The sequence below is a fragment of the Tupaia chinensis genome, unplaced genomic scaffold (assembly GCF_000334495.1).
Source record: "Tupaia chinensis unplaced genomic scaffold, TupChi_1.0 Scaffold000270_2, whole genome shotgun sequence".
NCBI lineage: Eukaryota > Metazoa > Chordata > Mammalia > Scandentia > Tupaiidae > Tupaia > Tupaia belangeri.
The window spans coordinates 1,333,362-1,355,824 of NW_006159751.1; the positions used below are offsets into that span (position 1 = coordinate 1,333,362).

Sequence of the window (22,463 nt, forward strand, 5' to 3'; positions counted from 1 at the left end):
TGAGTTCCCTGTCTATGGAGGGAGGAGTCAGAGTGGAAGCTGAAGGAGCAGTGTTCATGAAAGACTGTGAGAGTCTGACTCTAAACGTGCAGGACACGTGCCAAATCACACCAACAGCCCATCCTCCTGTTCCAACCCTGCTCCAACCAGAGGTTGGATACATGAGAATCCTGAGGACTGCAGCTGGCCAGCCCTTCTCCACCCACTACTCTCCATTAGAAGCGACTGCAAAGGCGGAAATGGGAAAGCCCTGGGAACTCCCAGAAATAGCAGGAGTGACACTGTGTGGGAAGGGACAGTGCCAGCTCCAAAGGCTGGAGCTACAGGTGTTGGTGCTACTGACATTAATGATGATATAACATCACTTTGCACCCTCAGATGCTAATGCCTCGGTCTTGATTTGTATTTCCTGATCTGAATGAATATTTCACTTTATCACACCTTGGGTTCTCATTGATCAAAAGTGGCGTTCGTTCGGTCTGAGTCTCAGTGGTAGTTTCCCGTGGGGGATGTGATTAATGGCCCACAGTCTTTCACCAAGAACTCGGAGAACCACTGTCGGTCTCCCTTTCTTCTTTGGATAAAACAGAATTTAATATCAATTCAGAAATGAGTTAGATTTTTATGTTGCTTAAGGAACTTTTTCAGAAACACTTTCCCAGTGATAGCCTGGAAGAAGGTAGTCATATCTTGGAGTTCACTCAACATCGGTCAGGAATTTATTGGCTAACAAATAAAATACATGTGATTCCTGCCCCCAAACCCAGATTCTGCACTTCTTCACTCTGGCTAACTGAACATATGAGAACTAAGAGCTTGAGATGTTATCTGATTGCAGCCTTGCTAGGATGTGGTCTATCAGAGCTCCTGTAACTACCCCTGCCATAACCGAGCAACAAATGACTGCTGGTAAGGTGAGTGTGTCCTTCAGAATGTCTGGGAGATCAGAACCAATGCAGAATCAGTCCTCGAGATACGGGCCAGTTGACATGGTGGTTCTAATGTAGCATCACTTTATTAACTAAATCTTCAGTCACATCTGTTCAGTACAAGCCATTTCCTTTGGAGTCAGGACACGTGAGAAGGGCTTCAAAGAGTCGCCTACTTTGTTGGGGAACAAAAAAGGAAAATTGAAATAAGACCTACTGCCTAACTATAATGACTGTTTCTATGGCAAAGTTGCAAATTCTCCCATGGGGGCTTCATGAGGCCTACACGTCAATACTTATTTGGGGGGATAAAGTTAGATGTCATTACTGCAAAGATGATTGGTCAGTCAACAGGGAAGCATGGTATGTGGGCCTGTGTGCCCCTATCACCAAGCTTTGGTAATATAAATACAACTGGGGACCCGCAGATGGCGTAATGGCTATGTCGCTGGACTCCCATCTAATCAACTGCAGTTCAAGTCCCAGACCCGGTGGCTTAAACTCACGCTGGGTGTGTGTGCATGCGTGCCCAAGATCCCAAGAGGAGAATGGAGGAGAAGGGATTGCGACATGGCCACCCCCCTGAGAGGTGATTTCTCACTTTCTGTCTCTCTGTCTCTCTGGCAAGCACACACGCCCTATAGCAAAAACCTCTCCAATATAAATACAACTGGACTTCTTCAGAACCTAAGACTGTCAAAGCTAAAATGGACTTTGGTTCAGGCTGTCATGTTTTAATTGCCTGCGTTTGAGAAAACGGGCCTTGGCTAAAACAGGCCATATGATACCCTACTGAAAAGTGTGGGGCCAGAAGGTTACATTGCTGGACTCCCACATGGTCAATGGCAATTCAACCCAGTGGCTTGAAACTCACATTGGGCATGTGTATGTGCATACCCAAGATACCGGGAAGAGAATGGAGGAGAAGGGACTGTGGTGTGGCCATCCCTGCTAGGGGGTGATTTCTCACTTTTCCTTTCACTGTCTCTGTCTCTCTGTGGTGAGCGTATGTGCCCTAAAGCAAAAACCTCTAAAAAAAAAAAAGCGAGGGTTTTACTGCCTCCTTTTTCATGGCACCATGTGTCTCTTCTTTAGAGTATTTACTCTAGCTGACAATTTTACATTTGTGCGTGTGTATGTGATAGTTGAGCTTTCCCTCATTCCTCATTTTAAGCTCCAAGAAGACAGATGCTATTTCTTTTGCTCATCTTTGTATCATTAGCATCTAGCTAGCATGATCCTTATTGTTAAGTGAATAGAAAGTACTGGGAGTATAGAAATGGGATCCTCAATTTATACAAAAATAAACAGGCCCAGAAAAGTGAAAAGTTATCTAAGATCATGCCTTAATAAAGATCATGCCAGAATGGCTTTAGCAAAAATCTAGACCACAATTGTGCCCCAAAGGGATTGGCCTTAGGCAAACCTGAGAAAGGCGCCTTCTATACCCCTCAACTCCGTTATCAACAGAGATCCTAGAGGACAAAGGTCAGGAATGCTGTGGGGGCCACTGCTTTGTTTTCTTAGGGCTCCTGTTCTGGTCACCAGGCCAAAATACCTCAAAGAAAGTATGAGACCTCACAGCTTTAAATTTAGATTTCAGATTCTCCTGGTACGGATCCTGTGTGTCACTACAGGTGTTTCTAGAGTTTTGTTTCTGCTTTTTTTCTCTGAAATGTTATATTTTTATACTTCCATACCTAGAGGAGGTTGGAGTCTATTTTATATTTATGCCTACAGTGTCTTCATTGCCCAAGTTGTTTCTGTGGCTTCTAAGCATAAAAAGATAAAAAGAAAGAAAGAAAACCCCCAAACCAGAAAACTCTTGGCCAAAGAGCAGTGCTTGTGTCTGATGTTCTTCTGCTCTGCATGCACTTCAGAAGTTATAAGAATTGCTGCAAGGTGGCTTAGTGGACTTTCTGGACAGTAAGGCATGTCATCTGTCTCTCTCCTGATGCTGCCCCAAAGGGAAAGGTGGACAAGTCCCCTACTCCCTTTTCCATTTGGGGATGGGAAGACCTAAGAGTCAGACTACTTTGGGTCACAGAGCTCAGGACAGAAGAATCATGATGAGAACTTACCAAGGATGTAGGGATCCCAGAAGAGGCTTGGCTGTTTTTCAAGCTTCTAGTCATACCTTTACCTGTACTCACCCAAAGGTAAAAAGGAGACACAAAGCTAGAGGGCCATTTTCTTGGCTCAAGACAAGAAATCCCTGAGCCTGTCCTGTTCTACCGTGACCCTTCTCAAGAAGACCTTCCTATACCTTACCCAGGAGTCCCCTAAGCTCCTTTTCACAGAGCCTTGGCTCCTGGTCCCTCTTGATAAACAAAAAGTTTGGACCCAGAGTAAGGCTGCCAACAAAAGTTAATGTGCTGGAGAGGCAAGTGGCCTTCCAAATATGGAGCTCTTTTTAGTTGTCTCGGGACCTCCTCCTCCCTGGTCTACATACTTATGCACTTGTTTTTGGAGATTTTTTTTTGCTATAGGGCGTGTGCGCTTGCCAGACAGACAGAGAGAGACAGAGAGACAGAAAGCGAGAAATCACCCCCCCAGGGGGGATGGCCATGCCGCAATCCCTTCTCCTCCATTCTCCTCTCAGGATCTTGGGCATGCACGCACATGCGCCCGGCATGAGTTTAAGTCACCGGGTCTGGGACTCCAACTGCGGTCGACTACGTGGGAGTCCAGCAACATAGCCATTACGCTAACTGCTGGTCCCCATACTTATCCACTTAAGAAGGCTACAGTGCTTCCTTTGTCACTTCCTATGAAGCTTTTGTCATCATAAGGCAGATCTTGTCCACAGCCCATGGGGCTGGCTGCATTGGTCTCCAGGTGACCAGCAATAAGAAGAGGAGCACATTCAGTCTTTGAAAGCTTCTCCTTCACCTCTTTCATCTTCCCTAATTCCTGCCTACCCCAAACAGCTACTTACCCCGTCTATTCCTCTGACTTCTCCTCCTTCTGGACAAATGACTGATGATAGAGATGATTCCCAAACCTGTGATCAGCATGCAGATGATGAGGATGGACATCCTAAAAGGAATCACAATAGACCATGTGTCCCTTGGAAGAAACTACCTTGGGTTCTCTGCTCTGAGCCACTTCTCTGGGATCTGTGGCCCCTCCCAACTAGCTTACAGTAGCTCCTGGCTTACAGTATTCCTTTAGTGGGAGCCTGCCTTTTGGACCATACTTGATTCAATCCTGCAGGCACATGACCAGTCTGGGCCAGTGAATCCCTTCCTTAGAAATTAACTGGGAATTGGGAGTAGAGGAACCCATCTAGGCTTAGACTGGCCAGTCTCTTGAATAATGAGAAATAAACTCAGGAATTGCAAATGGATGTCTTATCCTGTGACCAAAAAAGAGAGAGAGAGAGACAGAGAGAAGAGAGAGAGAGAGATAAGGGCACTACAAAGAGAAAGAAGCAAGTGACTAGAAAAAGAGATTAAGTTTCAATGACATTCCTGGCAATTTTTTAAGGTGGCCACATCCCTGCCCCTACATTTGAGACACAGCTCTCTTATAATAAATGCTCCTGTTTAATTAAAATAGCTAGAGGGGATTTTTTTTTTTTCTGCTTAAAACTAACAGTCCTAAACTATTAGGTCATCAAGAAAGTCACGATACATTTTGCCATAGTAAAATATGTTATGACTTTCCTGATGACCTAATATATTCTATTGAAAGAAACCAAGCAGTCTCATTGAAGATATATAGTTCAGGCAGAGGGAGGGGGGGATGGAGAGAGGAGAGAGAAACAATAGAAAGCTGAAAAGTAGGGACAATTAGTCGTGTTGTACTGTTGGTGTCCATCTTTCTTAAGCCAATTTGTCACCTAAGATTATGACTCACCTGGAGCGATCTGCCTTGTGGACAACTTTGGAAGTCCTGCAGCTTCTGTTCTTGTTGCCTGATAGGTCGAAATCAGAGAGGCACGTAAGGATTATGCCCAGGCCCTTCCTTAGCTTTCCAGCTGCTTCTCTGTTTGTCATTCACTCTATCTCCAGAGAGTAAGTTCCTGGTTGACTTCAGGGGACAGTAGAAGCACCACATTTGGTGCCCTGCACAAGGAACAAGACTGAGGGGACAAGGAAGGGCTGAAATCCAGTCCATGCTCTGTTTCTGAGCCATTTACCCTATGATGGGACTCTATACACATGGAAGAAGGGCATCTCTTCCAGATTTGCACAAAAGGCAAGTATGGACTAGCAGTTACAACGTCCCGGGCTGAGGGCCCTCTCTGTGGAAGGAGACACCTGAGGCACCAGATGACCAATCCTTTCCTTAAAGAACTGATCAATAGGTGCCATAAATTCACATCGTGTTTCTGACCATCACAAAAGTCCACTGGGAAAAGTCCCACCGCTGTCACTCACCTCATCTCTTCTTTTAAGATCTGGGACTTGGGGGAAAGTCCCTGTGTTTCATTTAAACAAAAGAGCACATTTAGGTGAGACGTCTCTTATCTGTGCCCAAAACTCAGGTCAAGGTACACTGCTATGCAAAAGGAGAACCATATAACGTAGAAACACTGTGGGCATGAACAATGTCATCACTCTAAGATGCTTGCTAGGCCAATTACTAGTTCGTTCATCAGATGTGAGAAGGACTCTTTCTGGCACCAGAGAAGATCTCCTACAGCTCCTATTAAGCCCTTCTGGTTTGTTTTACTACCAACATTGTGCTCTGGATTGTGATAGGCTTTTTTGCATAGACAATTGCTTTTAGAAATATAAACGATGAGAAATAAAAAGATAGAGGTAATAAAGCTAGTGACTTCCATAAGCCCTCTGCCTGAGAAACAGAGGTTTTCTGATGCAAAAGTAGGTTTTCAGCATTCAATAGATGAGCCTCTGGAGATCCCATGTCTCAGCTTTGCCCAAAAGTCCCAATTGATTGTCTCACGCCACCTCCTTCCTATAGACTCCAATTCTACCCACACCCTCCCAGTGACCTCCTAGTGTGAACTGAGTAAAAAGAGGGTGCTGATCAGTTTGCCATAATATTTATTCCTATTAATTATTAAATTATTTCCTTTGACAATTTCCTGGATCACGTTTTGCAGCCTCAGTTACCTCTCAAGAAATTCATCTTCACAATTCCAGACCTGCAAAGCTGGCCATGGCACGAAGATTTAATAACAGGGAACCAGCAGTTAGCATAATGGCTATTTTGCTGGACTCCCACGTAGTCGACCGCGGTTCGTGTCCCGGACCCGGTGGCTTAAAACTCACACAGGGTGCGTGTGCGTGCATGCCGAAGATCCCGAGAGGAGAATGGAGGAGAAGGGATTGCGGTGTGACCATCCCCCCTGGGGGGTGATTTCTCGCTTTCTGTCTCTTTTGTGTGGGGACCACCCTTCTCTAAAAAAAAAAAAAAAAAAAAAAACCCTTCCAAAAAAAAAAAAAAAAAAAGAAGAAAGATTTAATAACAGCCTCAAAGCCTTTCCCAATTACCAACACAAAGACCTCACACTTAAACCAGCCTCCATGGCATAGTTGGTAGCATACAGAAATGTAGTGCTGGAAGCCACATAGACGCCACAGGTTGGGATCCAAGTAGACCTAAAAATACACTGGGTGCACACATGCCCAAGATCCTGAAGGGCTAGAGAAAGGGGATCATGGTGCGAGGAGACCCTGTTAAGTGTGATCCCTGACCTCTCATATGCACATGCATGCACTGTTTTTTTCAGGAGTAAGATAAATTAACTAAAAAAAATAAAATAAGAAAGATCTCACACCTGTTGACTGCCTCGGCCTCTTCTGAGGTCCATGAGACTGATTGCTGTGAAGTAAAGAAAATTCTGGGAGGGCCCCAGAGCCCGGGCACCTTCCTCATGCCCAAACCCTAGTAAATCCCCAGCACCATCAATGATGCCCTACCTTGGAGAACCTGCGAGACAGCTGAGTCGATGCTCCCTGGCTTCTGAGTACTTACTACACCAGCAAACACTCAAGGATGTTGGTTGAGTTTCCCCCATACACTAATAGGCTCCTCACCTTTCCCAGACCAAAAATTATCAGTGAAGTCTCCTCTTTTGTCAGTCACAATCAGTTCTGTAAAGTCCATGTGATCCCTGGCAAAGTCTCGCTGGATGCCACACCAGTACCAGCCCGTGTCCTCCTTGGTCAGGCAGGACATAGTGACAATGAGTTGGTTTCCTGTGTCCCTCATGGTCACACGCTCAGTACTGTTGGGGGTGAAGGCAATGATGTTGCAGTAGTCCCGGAAATAGCCTCGGCACCAGTATTTGGGGTGATCTTTATAGTAGGCGTCATACTTGCAGATGGCAGAAGCTGAGTCCAGCACAAAGCCTTCCTTGACCTTTTCATCCATGACCATGGCATCTGTGAACACACACACGTGCACACCGTTGTTCTGTCAAGCATATCACAGCTCCTGCCCTCCTACAGAGTAATCGAAGAATTGAAGGCTAATGTTTACCCATTTTGGGTTGATGACTGTTATTGACTGAACTGTGAGTGCCCCCCTCAAAAATTCACATACTGCCTTTTGGCTCTCTGAGTAGTACCATGGCGGTTGGCAAGAATAAGCGCCTTATGAAAGGTGGCAAAAAGGGAGCCAAGAAGAAAGTGGCTGATCCATTTTCTAAAAAAGACCAGTATGATGTGAAAGCACCTGCTATGTTCAACATAAGAAATACTGGGAAGACACTGGTTACCAGGACTCAAGGAACCAAAATTGCATCTGACAGCCTTAAGGGCCATGTGTTTGAAGTGAACCTTGCAGATCTGCAGAATGACGAAGTTGCATTTAGGAAATTCAAGCTAATTACTGAGGACGTTTAGGGCAAAAACTGCCTGACTAACTTCCATGGCATGGATCTCACCCATGGCAAAATGTGTTCCATGGTCAAAAAATGGCAGACCATGATTGAAGCTCATGTCGATGTCAAGACTACCGATGGTTATTTGCTTCATCTCTTCTGCGTTGTTACTAAAAAATGCAACAATCAGATATGGAAGACCTCTTGTGCCCAGCATCAGCAAGTCTGTCAAATCCAGAAGAAGATAATGGAAATCATGACCCGGGAGGTTCAGGCAAATGACTTGAAAGAAGTGGTCACTAAACTGATTCCAGACAGCATCGGAAAAGACATAGAAAAGGCCTGCCAGTCCATCTACTCTCTCCACCATGTCTCTTCATCAGAAAAGCCAAAATGCTGAGGAAGCCCAAGTTTGAATTGGGAAAACTCATGGAGCTTCATGATGAAGGTAGTAGCTCTGGAAAAGCTACTGCGGATGAGGCGGGCGCCAGAGTTGAACGAGCTGATGGAGATGAACCACCAGTCCAAGAATCTGTTTAAAGGTCAGACTTTTCATAGTGACAAATAAAAAGTCCTATTTATGACAGTTTCCATCTGAACATTCTTTTTAAATAACCTGACAGCTTGGTGAATCAGATACTCTGATTTGATAATGAAGTTTTTTGACCTGTATGAGTTTTATTAAATAGTTGAAAAGGGGGAAAAAATTAATATACTGTAGTCCTAACTCCCTGTATCTCGGAGTGTGACCATATTTGGTCATAAGGCTTTTAAGTAGGTATGTAGATAAAATAGGGTCATTAGAGTGGGCCCTAACACATTACAACTGGTGCCTCACCCAAAAAAACTAATATGGCAGTCCTAGAGAAATATTTTCCTCCGGCCTATAATTTTGGGTTCCCTGTACCTTCACTGTAAGAATTCAGGAGGTCTTTTACCACTGCTAGGTGGGGAGCCTTGGAGAGCCTGAGGCATACTGTTGGTAGGCCTTCTGTCCCTAGCCCTCCACCCTTCCTCGGCATCCTCAGGGGGGAATAAAAAAGAGAGAGAGAAGGCCTGGAGTCTTCTGTATAAAACTAAAAACAGAAGGAGTAAGGCTCTATCTTTAGGGGATAAGAACCTCATATTTCCTCTGTACCAGACCAGCATAGGCACCCCTACTTTCTCAGGATATTGCAAAATGAGGAAGTCATGCACACCATGTCCAGTTTGGTTGTGGTGGGGAAGATGTCTGACCAAGGAGAAGCAATAGGGGTAGCAGAGCCTGTTCCTTACTCAGCTTCCAAATGTGTTCTGCAGTCCTTGCCAATGCTGCCTCAAAAGTGGCTCACAGCAGGTGGGGCCATCCTACAAAGCAGGCTCACATCCTTGGTATTATTCTGTTTTCCTAACAACCCCACAAGGAAGCGCTGTGATGCTCAGCCGACAGGCACGGGTGCTGACCCACAGGGAGCTGCAGTAACTAAAGGTCATGTGACAAGGATGACAGAGGCAGGCCTAGCCCAGTTTTTCTGAATCTCATCTTTGGGGTCAACCGTGGACAGAAAGCCATGTTCTCATATCTCTGCACAAACATGTTTGAGGGGAGAAAGAAAAGGAGGAAAGGAACTTGAGCAAACACAAAGAAAAAATACAGAGCCCTCATTTTGGTCAAGGTTTTCAAGTTTGCCACACACTTGCTTATCAGAGTTAAGAACAAGAACTTACACGAACATCTCCTTTTGTTTCTCATTTGGCTCCTTAGGGGTTTTGAACTAACATGCACGGACTCAGCCAGCCGTGGTGGCGCACGGGTCATACAACATCCTGAAGTGCTGAAGCCACATCGGAAGGTCTGGGGTTTGTGTCCTGAGGTCTTGCTGCACATGCCAGTGCATGTCTGCTCATGATCCAGGCTTGCTGAGGTTAGGAGTGGATCAATGTGTCAGGGCGCTGCTGGACATGCCTCTCTCTCTCACTCTCTGGGCGTGTGTGTGTGTGTGTGTGTGTGTCTCATGAAGGAAATGAATAAATAAACTTAAAATAAAAAATAAACAGGGACCTAGGTAGGAGAGAAGAAGAAAATACAAGATCTCTGGAAAGCCACAGCTTGGAGTGCTGGAGATGTTGGTCCCCACCTCTTACCTGAAAAGAGAGCCAATAAGAGCAGGATGAAGAACTCCATGTCTGCAAGGAAGGGAAACTTCAACTGGATGATAGGATATAGCCAGGGATCTCAGGAATCCTGGATCTGTTTAAGATAAGCAGATATGTTTAAGTTTAAGATGGGGGACAGTCAGTGAGTCCCAGAAGTACTGCCACGTACAGTTATCCACGTAATGCCCAAAGGTACCCACATCATCAGAGGAATGGTATTTGTGCACATTAACATACTTGTGGGACAAAGAAGAGAAGTCTGGACTTTCTGCAGAGCCTGAAACAACAGTGAAGATACCGTTCCTTCACTGGCTCAAAAGGCTTTGTGCATGCTTAGAAGAGCACAGGCATTCACACACACAAACCATCATGGCACACATTGGTGTGTGCAACTGTGCCCTCTCCTGTTGCCAAGGATCCAGCATCATCATAGGCTGCTTTTCTTGTGTGTCCACCAGTCTCAGAGGCCCTGCTCCTGTACAGTTGAGAGGAATCTCAGTAAGGAAAGTGCTAAGTAACCTGACTCCCAAGTGAACACTGCAGCCTCCCAGAGGGAGTGCGGTTAGGGGGGTGGAGCCTGTCAGCTGTCAGTAGCTTCTGTGCCTGGAATCTGGAGCATGTGAGCAGGCAGAAGTGCGGATGTTTGACTGTCAGCAGCCAGGGCTACACTATCCAGATGCCTTGAAAGCTTTCCTGGGCAGAGTCAGGACAAATTAGGGACACATGTCCATCCTAACAGGACTCATATACCCTGACTGCTAATTTTAAGAGTTTGTTTTATTGAATCACCTCTTTGGTGAATCTGAGCTGGGTGCTACTTATCATAGCCCAGAGCTAGCACTTCCTTCCCTTCAGGAGCAGATGCAGATGATTGCCAGGCTGTGCAATAAATGTCCTTTCCTGAGGAAGGGGAGCCTTTCTCTAAGTCACACTAAGTTACATGGACCAACAGCAAACCTGCAATGTAATAGGTGTTTTACCTACAGTATCTCATCTCCTCATCATACAAAACCTCTATGAGTTCAACAGATAAATCATATTGGAGGAAAAGAGGGAACAGCACAAGAAACTACAGTGGAAATTGCACATGTCTTACAACGTAGCCTCTGAAATAAATCATATTGGGGGAAAAGAGAAGGAAAGGAAATAAGAACCTATAGATTATAAGGGACTTAACAGACACACTGACAAATTGCAATACGTACAGTTTATTTGGATCCTGATTGAGGCCACTCTTTCAGAAAACTTAAATAGTTGATTCTATTAATTAAGAAGTTGTTCATTCTTTTTTTTTTAAAAAAAATGTGATCATGGTATTGTCATAGCTGACCTTCAAGATGGCTTCTGATAGTCATGTCCTTATGCAGTCACCTCCCAAACTGAATCAGGGCTAGTCTGTATGATCAATAAAATATGGCAGAAGTGATGATACGTGACTTCAGAGGCTAGGTTGTAAGACATGTGCAATTTCCACTGTAGTTTCTTGTGCTGTTCCCTCTTTGGGAGATCAGTCACCAAGTTATGAGGTCTCTCAAACAGGCTAAGGAGAGGCCTGTGTGGAAAGAAGCCAACTTGGCAGCATCAAGAGAGAGCCACTGTGGGAGTGAGAGTCAGGCATGTGAAAGCCACCTTAGGAAGGGAGCCACATTAGGAGGGGATCCTCCAACCACAGCTGAGCCTTCAGATGACTGCAGACCCAGCAACCTCATGAGAAACCACAAGCACAAGCCACCTAATAAGATGCTCCTGAACTTCTGACCCATAGAAACCACAAGCTATAAAAAATTATTTTTTGCTTTGTTTTTATTTTCAGACTGTGTGCTCACCAGAGAGAGAGGAGCGGAAGCACCAATGAGGCATAGCTACACCATAATTCCTTCCTTCCTTTCCATTTCTTCATGTTGTTGGGATTTGGGGTATGCATGCACAAGTGCTCATAGGGTTTTTCAAACTACTGAAATAGGGATTCAAACTGTGGTTGGCCATGTGGGATCTGGCTCCCTTAACCACTAGGCTGTGGGACTGGCCTAGGATTATTGTTTTAAGTCTCTAAATTTAGGGGTAATTTTTTAATGCAACAATAAATAATTAATACAGATATTGTGATTTTTTTTATTTGCCAGAGGGCACATGTTTGCTGGACAGAGACAGAGGGAAAATGAGAAAGCACTCCTGCTATCATGGAGAATGGTCATGCCACAATCCCTTCTCCTCCATGTCTCCATCTTGTTGGGATTGGGGAATACACATACATGCACCTGGCATGTTTTTCAAGCTTTCAGAGCCAGGATTCAGACTGCTGTCAGCCATCTGGGATCTGGCTCCCTTAACCACTAGGCTACATGACTGGCCCTGCAGAGTACCTTAGCACCTTAGAGTTCATAAAGAGACTTTATAGATACCAAGTCAACTGAGTGGTTGGGACAAAATGGAGCCCACGTTTCCTTATTCCCATGATGCTCAGCTATAGTATCTAAGGACAAAGTTTCTCTACAAAATGTGCATTTAGTTGTAAAAAGTTGAAAGTACATGTGGACAATGGTCAAACCATATATAAAAATAAAATTCTGATCAGACCTGGAGCAACGTGCATAGGAAAGCAACCATTAAACTGTAATAAAAACTAGCTTTACTCCAGCCTGTCATGAATCAGACTAGTTTTTTTTTAATAAAAAGTTATTTTATTTGACTTTTTAAATTTATTTATTTACTTATTTTTAATTTGACCAGAAAGGGACAGAGCGAGAGAAGCAGGGGGTGGGGGGTGGGGGAGGAGTGAGAAAGCCGCCAGGTCTGGGACTTGAACTGCTGTTGGCTATGTGGGAGTCCAGCCCCTTAACCACCACACCACTTACCAGCCCCATAAATCAGACTTCTAGGAAGCCAATCTGCTATCTCTAGCAATAATCCAGAAAGCCAAATAATGACCTCTATAACAATCAATCAAAACTTTCCAAGATTTGATTAACGAACAGAGGTTCCCTAATTTTTGTCTCCACTTCCAATGTAGATCCAACCAGAGAAAGCCAATTACATACCCCTAACCAGTCCCATAGGATGCCCACTTTTAGTTAGCTCATCTGCGGCTGCCCCACCCACGCCAACAGCTTCCAGTCAGGCACATCTGAAGCCTTCCCTTTTTTCCACTGTTAAGAAAAAAATTAACTGGAAAGTCATTAAGCTGAGGATGGCTCCCATGTCGTCGTCTTCTTCTCCTTCTTCTTCTTCTCCTTCTTCTCCTTCTTCTCCTTCTTCTCCTTCTTCTCCTTCTTCTCCTTCTTCTCCTTCTTCTCCTTCTTCTCCTTCTTCTTCTTCTTCTTCTTCTTCTTCTTCTTCTTCTTCTTCTTCTTCTTCTTCTTCTTCTCTTCTTCTCCTCCTCCTTCCCCTCCTTCTCCTCCTCCTTCTCCTCCTTTTTCTTCTAGTTTTAGTTTCCTATAGGAAATGTGCAAGTGCTAGAGGGACAGAGAAGGACAGGGGTTTGAGGGAGTTTGTAAAAAGTGATAAACCATCCCCCTCATCCAGGAGGGATGGCCATGCTGCAACACCTTCTCCTCCATTCTCCTCTTGGTATTTGGGGCATGCCCGCACAAGTGCCCAGTGTGTTTTTCAAGTCTCCAAGTCTGGAACTTGAACTGTGAACTTGGCCATGTGGGATCTAGACACCTTAATCACCATGCCACCAGGTGGCCTGCCTTAGATTCTTATATAAGCAAACTGAAGCCCAACTCAATGTAAACATGAAACCAACTACAAATACCTTATACAAGTTTCCCCTCTCATCCTTTAAGTGGAGTGCATTCATCAATCACTGAATGCTCAAGTGCACTCTTTACAATTTTACTGTGCCTAGGTTTATCTTTTAACACCACCAAAACTTCCCCACTCCTCTGCCTGCCTTTGAGTCTCTGCCAAAAGACAAGTGATGGTAGTTGATGGCCTTGCTACAGCAAGCTCAAGATACATAACCTTTGCTTTTCTCCTTAAGTTGATCTTCACTTATTTCTAATGACTTATTTAAAAAACTAAGTAAAACCAGGGCCAGCAGGTGGTATGGTGGTTAAGGCTCTGGACTTCCACATGGCCAACTGCAGTTCGAGTACTGGACCTGGTGTCTTGATTTCTCAGTTTTCTCTCTCTCTCTCTCTCTCTGTCTCTCTCTAGTCATTAAAAATAATAATAATAAAATTGAACAAAAAATTATTTTTTAAAAAAATTAAGTAAATAAAGCCAGTACTTAACATCCACCTTTGTTCCAGTTTATTCATATGGAGAAGGAAAAAGAAACCTGGGTTTTGTCTGGATGGCCTTTTTACCTTATCCCTGTAGGATAAAAGCCCACAGTTACCCTTTACTGTTAGCAGAAAGGGAGGAGAGGTCCCTGGGGAGATTCCTGTGAAGTTAATCTCTAAACCTGAAACCAGGGTGATTTTGTCACTTCCAGCCAAGCTCTTTACCAAAATTCTTGGTTTATCCTTTTTAAAGTTCATGCTAGAAGACACTTTTACTCTAAAGGCCTACTCTGGGTTGGCTTATTCGTACCTCGGGGGTTCCCATTTGACAAAAACAAAACGAAACAAAAAACACAACTCCCGGTAAACCATCGGTAGATATGCCATGTGGTGAAAATCAGAAAGAAAGAAGGAAGAGGGAAAGGAAGATGGGAAGGAAAGAAAGGAGGGAGAGTGTGGGGAAGACAGGAAAGGAAAGAGAAAGAAAGGAGAGTGAGAAGGTGAGAAGGAGGAGGAGGAGGAAAAACTGTTCTGAAACTCAGGAGCTACACCTTGTCTAATGACACCACATGACTCAGGACGGACTGCTGTTTTGCCTTGAGGGAAGTGGACATGTTAAGTTTCAAAAACGGACAAGGGCTACGTTGCTATGGCAATTAGGTTAGAAATTGTTTAAGAGGACTGGTGTGAGGATTACCAGTAATCCAAGAAATAAATAAGTAGCCCCCTTAGTTCTCCAACTAGGTGCAAATTGCTCCTGGGGAGAACAGCTCACAGGGCCTTGTCCTGGAGGCATGTGTTTGGTTTTTGTTTTTGTTTTTGTTTTTTAAGAGACATTTTTGCTATAGGGCCCCTGCAGCTGGACAGAGAGTGATAGAGAGACAGGAAGCGGAAGTGATAAATCACCCCCAGGGGGATGGCCACACCACAATTCCTTCTCCTCCATTCTCCTCTTGGAATATTGGGCACACATGCACATGCAGTTGGCATGAGTTTGAAGTCACCAGGTCAAACCGCGGTCAGCCATGTGAGATTCCAGCAACATCTGCTGTTTTTTTACAGAGATTTTTGACAGAGAGACAGAGACAGCAAGAAACCACCCCTTAGAGGGGATGGCCACTCCACAATCCCATCTCCTCCATTCTTCTCTTGAGATTTTTGAACATGCACCCAGTATGAGTTTCAAGCCACTGGGTTTGGGACTTGAATCACAGTCATCCATGTGGGAGTCCAACGATCTAACCATTATGCATCTGCTGGTTCCCTGGAGGTGTGTTTTAACTAAAAGGAAAAAAATTAATAAAGAGGAAAAGGCTCAAATTCTTGTTCTTCCTGGGAAGAGAAATAAGAACCCTTTGCTGAAGTGAATGTTAATAATATAAATTTGGTTATTGGGCTCTGGCTGTAAAGTAGGCTCATGATGAACTTTCAGGGCTAGTTAAGAATTAATTTCATTTTCTTTGACATTTAATTGAAATCTGCATCTTGCTGCTCTCATCAAGTTAATATATTGTCTTGAGATTGAGAATACACAGCTGCAAATATGACTAGACCAAACCAGAAAGAAATGTCACCTTAAATCTCTAGGGACACACTGTATTCAAATGATGGGACTGGCACTCTGCCCTGTCAAGTAGCCTGATTAAGTAGAGCTCAGTGATACTAGTCAAAACTTCAAACCAGCAGTTCTCAAGTGTACTAACGGTACCACCTATCTGTTATTTTAAGTAAAGCTTGAGAGTTTGGACTTGAAAGTTACGAGTCCCTCTTCATCTCAGAGGACAAGTGGCAAGAACTTGGATTCCCCTGCAAAGCTGAGCTCTCATCCTGGCTCTACTACTTGTTGATTGTATGGTTATGGTCAAGTTTCTTAATGTCTCTGTGCCTCAGTTTTTCCTTCTGCAAAATGGAGATGGACCACAGTGGTGGTTGCTGTGGTTTGGATGATGGTTTGTTCCCAAAATTTTATGTTTAGGAACTTGATGTTGGGAGGCAGTGAGGCCTACGTGGCAGGGACTGTTTCATGCTGATTGAATCATGGAGGATGAATGGATTGACGTTGTCTTATAAAAGTTCTACCTCTCGTGGGAACCAGCAGTTAGCGTAATGGCTATGTTGCTGGACTCCCACGTAGTCGACTGCGGTTCGCGTCCCGGACCCGGTGGCTTAGAACTCACGCCGGGTGCGTGTGCGTGTGTGCCCAAGATCCCGAGAGGAGAATGGAGGAGAAGGGATTGCAGCGTGACCATCCCCTCTGGGGGGTGATTTCTCGCTTTCTGTCTCTCTGTCTCTCTCTGTCTGTCTGGCAAGCACACGTGCCCTATAGCGAAAACCTCTACCAAAAAAAAAAAAAAAAACAGATTTGGGCATGCATGCACACCCATCCAGTGGTAGGCCATGTGGGGTCCAGCTCCCTTAACTACCAGGCCACGGGCTTTGCCAGCCTACATCTCAGGTATTTCTATTAGCAATGTAATAACAGACTAATACAGTGGTATCTCCTCGTAGGCTGTCACAATCAAATACAACAACGCATTCAAAGTGCTTAGTGCATAGAAAGTACCTGGCAAATAATAGCTTTCAGTGTCTCTTTCTGCCTTACACCCACAACTCCTATTAGAATGAAACACAAGGGGAAATGACTAAGACTTTGTCTAACAATAGATGAATGGTTTGTAAAGTTGACAAGGGCTCTGATAAGCCCAGGAATAAGGAGCAGGAGGTACTGGGGCAAGGGGTAAGAAAGTGAGTAGGCCACATGGCTCTAAGGAGCAAGTAATCTGAGTATCAACAAAGGCCAGCTGGGCCTTCAAACCCCAAGTGACCCCAGCAGCAAGCTATACAACAGTTAGATATCATCTTTTATTCACTCAAAATACATCCACAGGTGAATTCAGTCATTTGAGTCTCCTTTAAACTCAGTGCACACCTTCTGTTCCCACCAACTTCTAGGCATCTTCTGAGAGCAAACTGTCTGCTCAGTTCCACAGAGGAATGGAACCATGTCACTGTGACGTACATGTCTAGTGCAATTAGTCTTTTGCTGGTGAGTCAATGAGGCACACTTCAGACACCATGACTACTTCTTCTTCTGTTTCAGAAGAAGAAATACAGGCAATAGCATCAATAATACATCATCTTCAAGTCAGACTTCCAGAAAAATAATTAGAGAAGGAAAAGAAGGAGGAAAAATGGAGGAAGAAGGTAGTAGGGAAGATATAATTATAATTAGAGATAGCCATCCAGAAGCTCCCCAACTCAGTGGAAGAAATCAAGGCTGTAAAAAGCCCTTGGCTCACATGGGTAGATCCTCAAGTGTTCGTTGATGCTGAATCTGAGGTCAAGGAGATCAAGAGCCATCTTTCATCAGTAACTACTCAGAAGTCTGCTCAATGCTTGGATCCAAGGAATCAGAGGACTGGCAGATCACACAGGTTTTGAGAATCAAGATGTAGGTGTCCTTGAATTTCTTTATTTTATAAGCATAGACGATAGGGTTCATCATGGAGTTAGCATGGGACAGCAGGATGCCCAAGTACAACACCACTTGTGGTACCTCACCATTAAAGTAGATAATACAGTTGATGATGGATAAAGGCAGCCAGGACAAAGCAAACAAGAAGAGGACCAGGAACAGGGACTTAGCTGTCTTGAACTCCCGTCCGTAAAATGCCCCTGTTTCTTTGGAGCTAGAGAAGTTCTGACTGAGTTTGTTCCGGATGATATAGAAGATGTCAAGGTAGATGGCGCACATGACAACGAGGGGAATGAAAATCCAGGTGAAGAAGCTGAAGTAAACCATGTAGTCCATTCTCATGACGGAACGGAATTGGCATGAAAGGAAGGTGGTATTTCCGTGGTACTCTGAGTTCAGTTTCATGTTCCAGCCAAACATCGGGGTCAGTCCCACCAGGAATGACACCAGCCAGCAAAGGCCCAGGGCCAACCATATTCTTCTTTGAGTAGTGACCCTCCTGTATCTGTTTGAATGGAAAAGAGCTAGTGAGTTCACCACAGGAATTGCAAAAGGGTGGGTGCAAGGGATAGAACTGGGAAAGGAGAGAAAAGCTTATACTCTCAATTCCCCAGTCTTCTGTTAACAGAGGAGAATGCTGATATTCTAAGGTAATGAAGACAAGATGGGCAGGAAATAATTAGAGAAAAATCTAAGGAACTTCTTTGGGGACTTGTCTAAAGACGAATAATACAGAGTAAATCAGAAATATATTGGTTAGTTGGGCCAGCCAGTGGCGTAGTGATTAAGGTGGCTAAATCCCACAAGGCTGACTGTGCAGTTTGAGTCCCAGACCTGGCAGCTTGAAAAACACTCCAAGCGCATGTGCATACATGCACAAAATCTCAAGAGGAGAATGGAGGAGAGGGGACTATAAGCAAAAACTAAGAAAGAAAAAGAAGAAAGAGAAAGAGAGAGAAGAAAGAGAAAAAGAAAGAATGGAAAGAAGAAAGAAAGAAAGATGAGAGAAAGAGAAAGAAAGAGAAAGAAAGGAATAGAAAAATATATGTATATACTGCCTAGTGTGTGTGCCTGCATGCCCCACTCAGGGCTCCATTTCCAGCTCAAGGATTCTTCCATTCTGGAAGGAAAGATGTACCTACGTCTCCTGGAATCTCCGAATAAGGATGATCTCTTCAAAGCATGCTTGCCCACTGTACTCTGCACTGTTTAGTTTGGCTGTCATGTCCTAAATTATACTATGCCTCCCCCACACTTCCCCTTTACCTGTGCCTAGCCCTGCTTCTCTATTTGCAAGGGCATCCATACTTGGTGTTTGAATTCAATGAACCAATGGAGTTTCGAAGGTCATGTTAAAGTACGTCAAGGATCTTAAAAGGCTCATCCAGTGAGTCACCATTTCTCCTTAAACCATCCTTCCTGATAACAACCTACATAGACAGCAAGGAGGAAACTGCAGTAGTCTCCTTATGTGTGGTTTTGCTTTCCACAGTTTTAGTTACCTGTGGTCTGAAAATACTAAACGGGAAATTCCGACATAAACGTTTGTAAGTTTTATTTATTTTTTTGAGAGGTTTTTGCTATAGGGCACGTGTGCTCACCAGAAGGATAGAGAGACAGAGAGACAAAAAAGCGAGAAATCACCCCCCAAGGAGGATGGCCATGCCTCAATCCCTTCTCCTCCATCCTCCTCTTGGGCACACATGAACACGTGCCCGGCATGAGTTTAAGCCACCAGGTCCGGGACCCGAACCGTGGTCGGCTACATGGGAGTCCAGCGACATAGCCATTACACCAACTGCTGCTTGCTCCCAAACATATGTAAGTTTTAAATTGCATGCCATTCTGAGTAGCAGGATGAAGTCTTACACTGTCCCATTCCATCCAGCCTGGGCTGTGAATCATGCCTGTGTCCAGCATATCCACACTGTACACGCTATCTCTCCATTTGTTCCTTGGTAGCCATCTCAGTTATCAAATAAAATAAGAATAATAACACACCTAGAGTTCAGTACTATCTGTGGCTTCAGGCATCCACGGGGGTCTCAGAAGACAGAAGGAGGGACTACTATAATGCTGTTAAGTACTAGGTACCAAATAGATTTTATCTCAAATCTCACAACAAACGGGAGAGTTTAAAGTAACTAATGTAATAGTAGTTATAGCTACCATTTATTGAGCATAGACTGTGTGCTGGGTATTTTTTCAAGAGTGTTTTGTTTTGTTTTTGTCATAGGGCATGTGCACTCACCAGAGAGAGAGTTAGTTAGAGACAGTGAGAGAGAAAGTGAGAAATGACTCCCCCTTTGGGGGGTGGGGACGACCATGCCACAGTTTTTACCTTCACTCCCCTCTTGAGGTCTTAGGCATGCATGTGCACACACCCAGCATGTTTTCCAAGTCACCAGGTCTGGGTCTCAAACCATGGTCACCCATGCCTTCATGCCACCCGCTGGCCCCATTAAGAGCTTTAAATGTGTTAACTCATTTGCTCTTATGAGAAAGGTGCCATTATTATCCCCATTTTGTGGGCGAAAAAAAATGAAATACAGGCAACTTTAAACAAGCTAGATGGGTAGAGGTAAAATTGGATCGAAATCAGAGTTCAGAGCATCTTAAGCACTGTGATACAGAGGAGGACACTAAAGCAGGTAACTTGCCCAAGTTCAGATCTTAAATAACTTGCACAAGATCAGATCTCAGAATCTGGGATTTGAACTCAGAATTGTTTACGTCTAAGGCTTGGTTAGATCTCTCAGAAGAAGAAAAGAGAAAAAATTGATACCAATGCAATTTAGGACCCCTGGGGTATTAGATTTCTTCATTTGGCAGTTTGTTTATTCTCTTCACGTGGCCACACAAAAGGTTGTTAGTACTTTACATGGTAGAGAATTTTTTTGGAAAAAGTTCTCACACCAAATAAGAAGAAAATATGTATGAGAAGGACTTCATAATGTTTATGGGAAAATTGAATCTAAAAATGAGCTTATTTTGGAGCCTGCAGGTGGTGTGGTGGTTAAGGGCACTGGACTCCCACATGGCAAATCATGGTTTAAGTCCCGGACCTGGTGGCTTGCTTTCTCTCTCTCTCTCTCTCTCTCTCTCTCTCTTGCTCTGTACCTCTCTGGTCAAATTGAAATAAATAAACAAAGTTAAATAAAATAATTCTTTAAAAAAAAAGAGCTTATTTTGCTGCAAAAAAAATTGAAATTCACATATAGTTTTTCATGATGCACATGAATTTTCATGAACTTTTAAAAATGTTATTTATTTATTATTATTATTTAATCTGATTTAGGGCACTTGCACTCACCAGAGAGAAAAAAAGCACGCTCCCAGGCCTGGGACTTCAACCATGGTCATCCATGTGGGAGTTCAGCACCTTAACCATCATACCACCTGCTGGCCCCTTATATGATTTATTTTTTAAAAAAGAGACTTTTTATTTTCTAAGAATCACTTTCTCAACATGGAGAGGGGGAGCACAGGATAAGAAGGCAAGTTACATAACCTGTCTTTACAAAGCAATAGAACCATCAGCTTATCTCCTCTTATTCTTATCACCTTCTAAACTAAGCTTGTCCGGGTAGGTTTCTTTCATTTCTAAAACCCAAGAGCATTTTTTACTCATTAAAAATGCATTCAGCTTTCATCATCTTTGGCTTTCCTAGGGGACTGAGCGTATGTCCAGAGTCAGTAGAGAAGGGACTAGAGTATTCCTGTTTCTAGTTCCTGAGTTTCCGTTGACGTTGCTAAACCCTTACAGACTGTACCATGAAAAGGTATCTGCTGCTCTCTTCTAATCTCAATGGCCAGGTTGGACTCATTTTCACTCAGAAAGTCTGGGATCTAAACTTTGTAGCCCCATTTTCTAAGCACTTCTGTTTCTGTCTCCTCCCCCCACCGCCCCACTTCAGTCCTCTTCAAGCAGGTTACCTGACAGTGAGCTTAACCCGCAGGTATCGATCCACAGCAATGGCCAGCAAGGACATGATGGAGGCGTGGGTGAAGATCAGCAGTAGGCAGGTCATGAAGAGGCAGCTGTAGAAGTGGATTGTGATGCCCAGGCTGATGACAACAGCCAAAGGCATGACCAACACTCCAACAGCAATGTCAGCCAGGGCGAGGGAGACGATAAAATAGAAGGTGGTAGTCTGCAGGCTGGGGTTCAGCTTGACCACCCAGATGACCAGGACATTGCCCACGATGGCACAGAGCCCGATGACAATCTCCACAGTGATGTAGGCAATGTTGGCCAACGACGAGGCAGTGCTGTTGATGGGCATCTTGTTTTCCTAGAGAAGCCTCCCAGGTGACAGGGGAGCCAGCAGGATCCGTCTGGGCCAGTCAGCCTAGTTCTTGCCAGTCATCTTCCCACAAGTGCACATGCAACACTCAAACTCACAACCTGCGCATTCATGCTCTTTCTTGGTCAGACGATCTCTGGGAACCACTTCTTAGCAAAGGCCCATCACAGGAAGGTCATTTGCAGCCCCTTTGGGGGCCCCATATCCCCATGCTCCCAGAAGCCTGGAGGACAGTTTGATGTGAGCTGAATCTGAAAGTGCTTCTACTCTTAGTTCCCCCAGAAAGACATGCCCAAGGCCCCTGCCTTCCCCTGCCCCCACAAGAGGGCTTTTATTGAGATAAGCAATCTTCTTCAAGGGTATTTAGGGAAGTAAGAAGGGCCAAGAGGAAGTACAGAGCCAGGAACTCAGCAAAACCGTGGAAAGAGCAGAGAAACAAAGTGTGAGTAGCCTGGGGAAGGCTCAAGGAAAAACTAGGTATCAGAATTTATTTACTTAGCCACCGGGTGAGAGCGTCCGGCTGGGTGGGACAGGACCTGGGAGAACCGGCTACCTAATATTCCGGCCTTGTGCTGGCTTAGCAGGAAG

At 44.4% G+C, this 22,463-nt stretch overlaps 1 protein-coding gene and 1 pseudogene across 1 annotated transcript; one reads left to right on the forward strand and one right to left on the reverse strand.

Annotated features, from left to right (window-relative positions):
* Positions 1–675: 675 nt before the first annotated feature.
* Positions 676–22,186, reverse strand: LOC102473802 (transmembrane domain-containing protein TMIGD3). The gene is given in 7 exon segments (XM_006172127.3): positions 676–1,104; positions 3,868–3,968; positions 4,791–4,848; positions 6,941–7,288; positions 9,853–9,921; positions 9,924–9,958; positions 21,505–22,186. Coding segments are annotated over 7 exon segments (1,032 nt in total). The 5' UTR covers positions 21,855–22,186; the 3' UTR covers positions 676–1,033.
* Positions 7,475–8,268, forward strand: LOC106734979 (40S ribosomal protein S3a-like; annotated as a pseudogene).
* Positions 22,187–22,463: the final 277 nt, after the last annotated feature.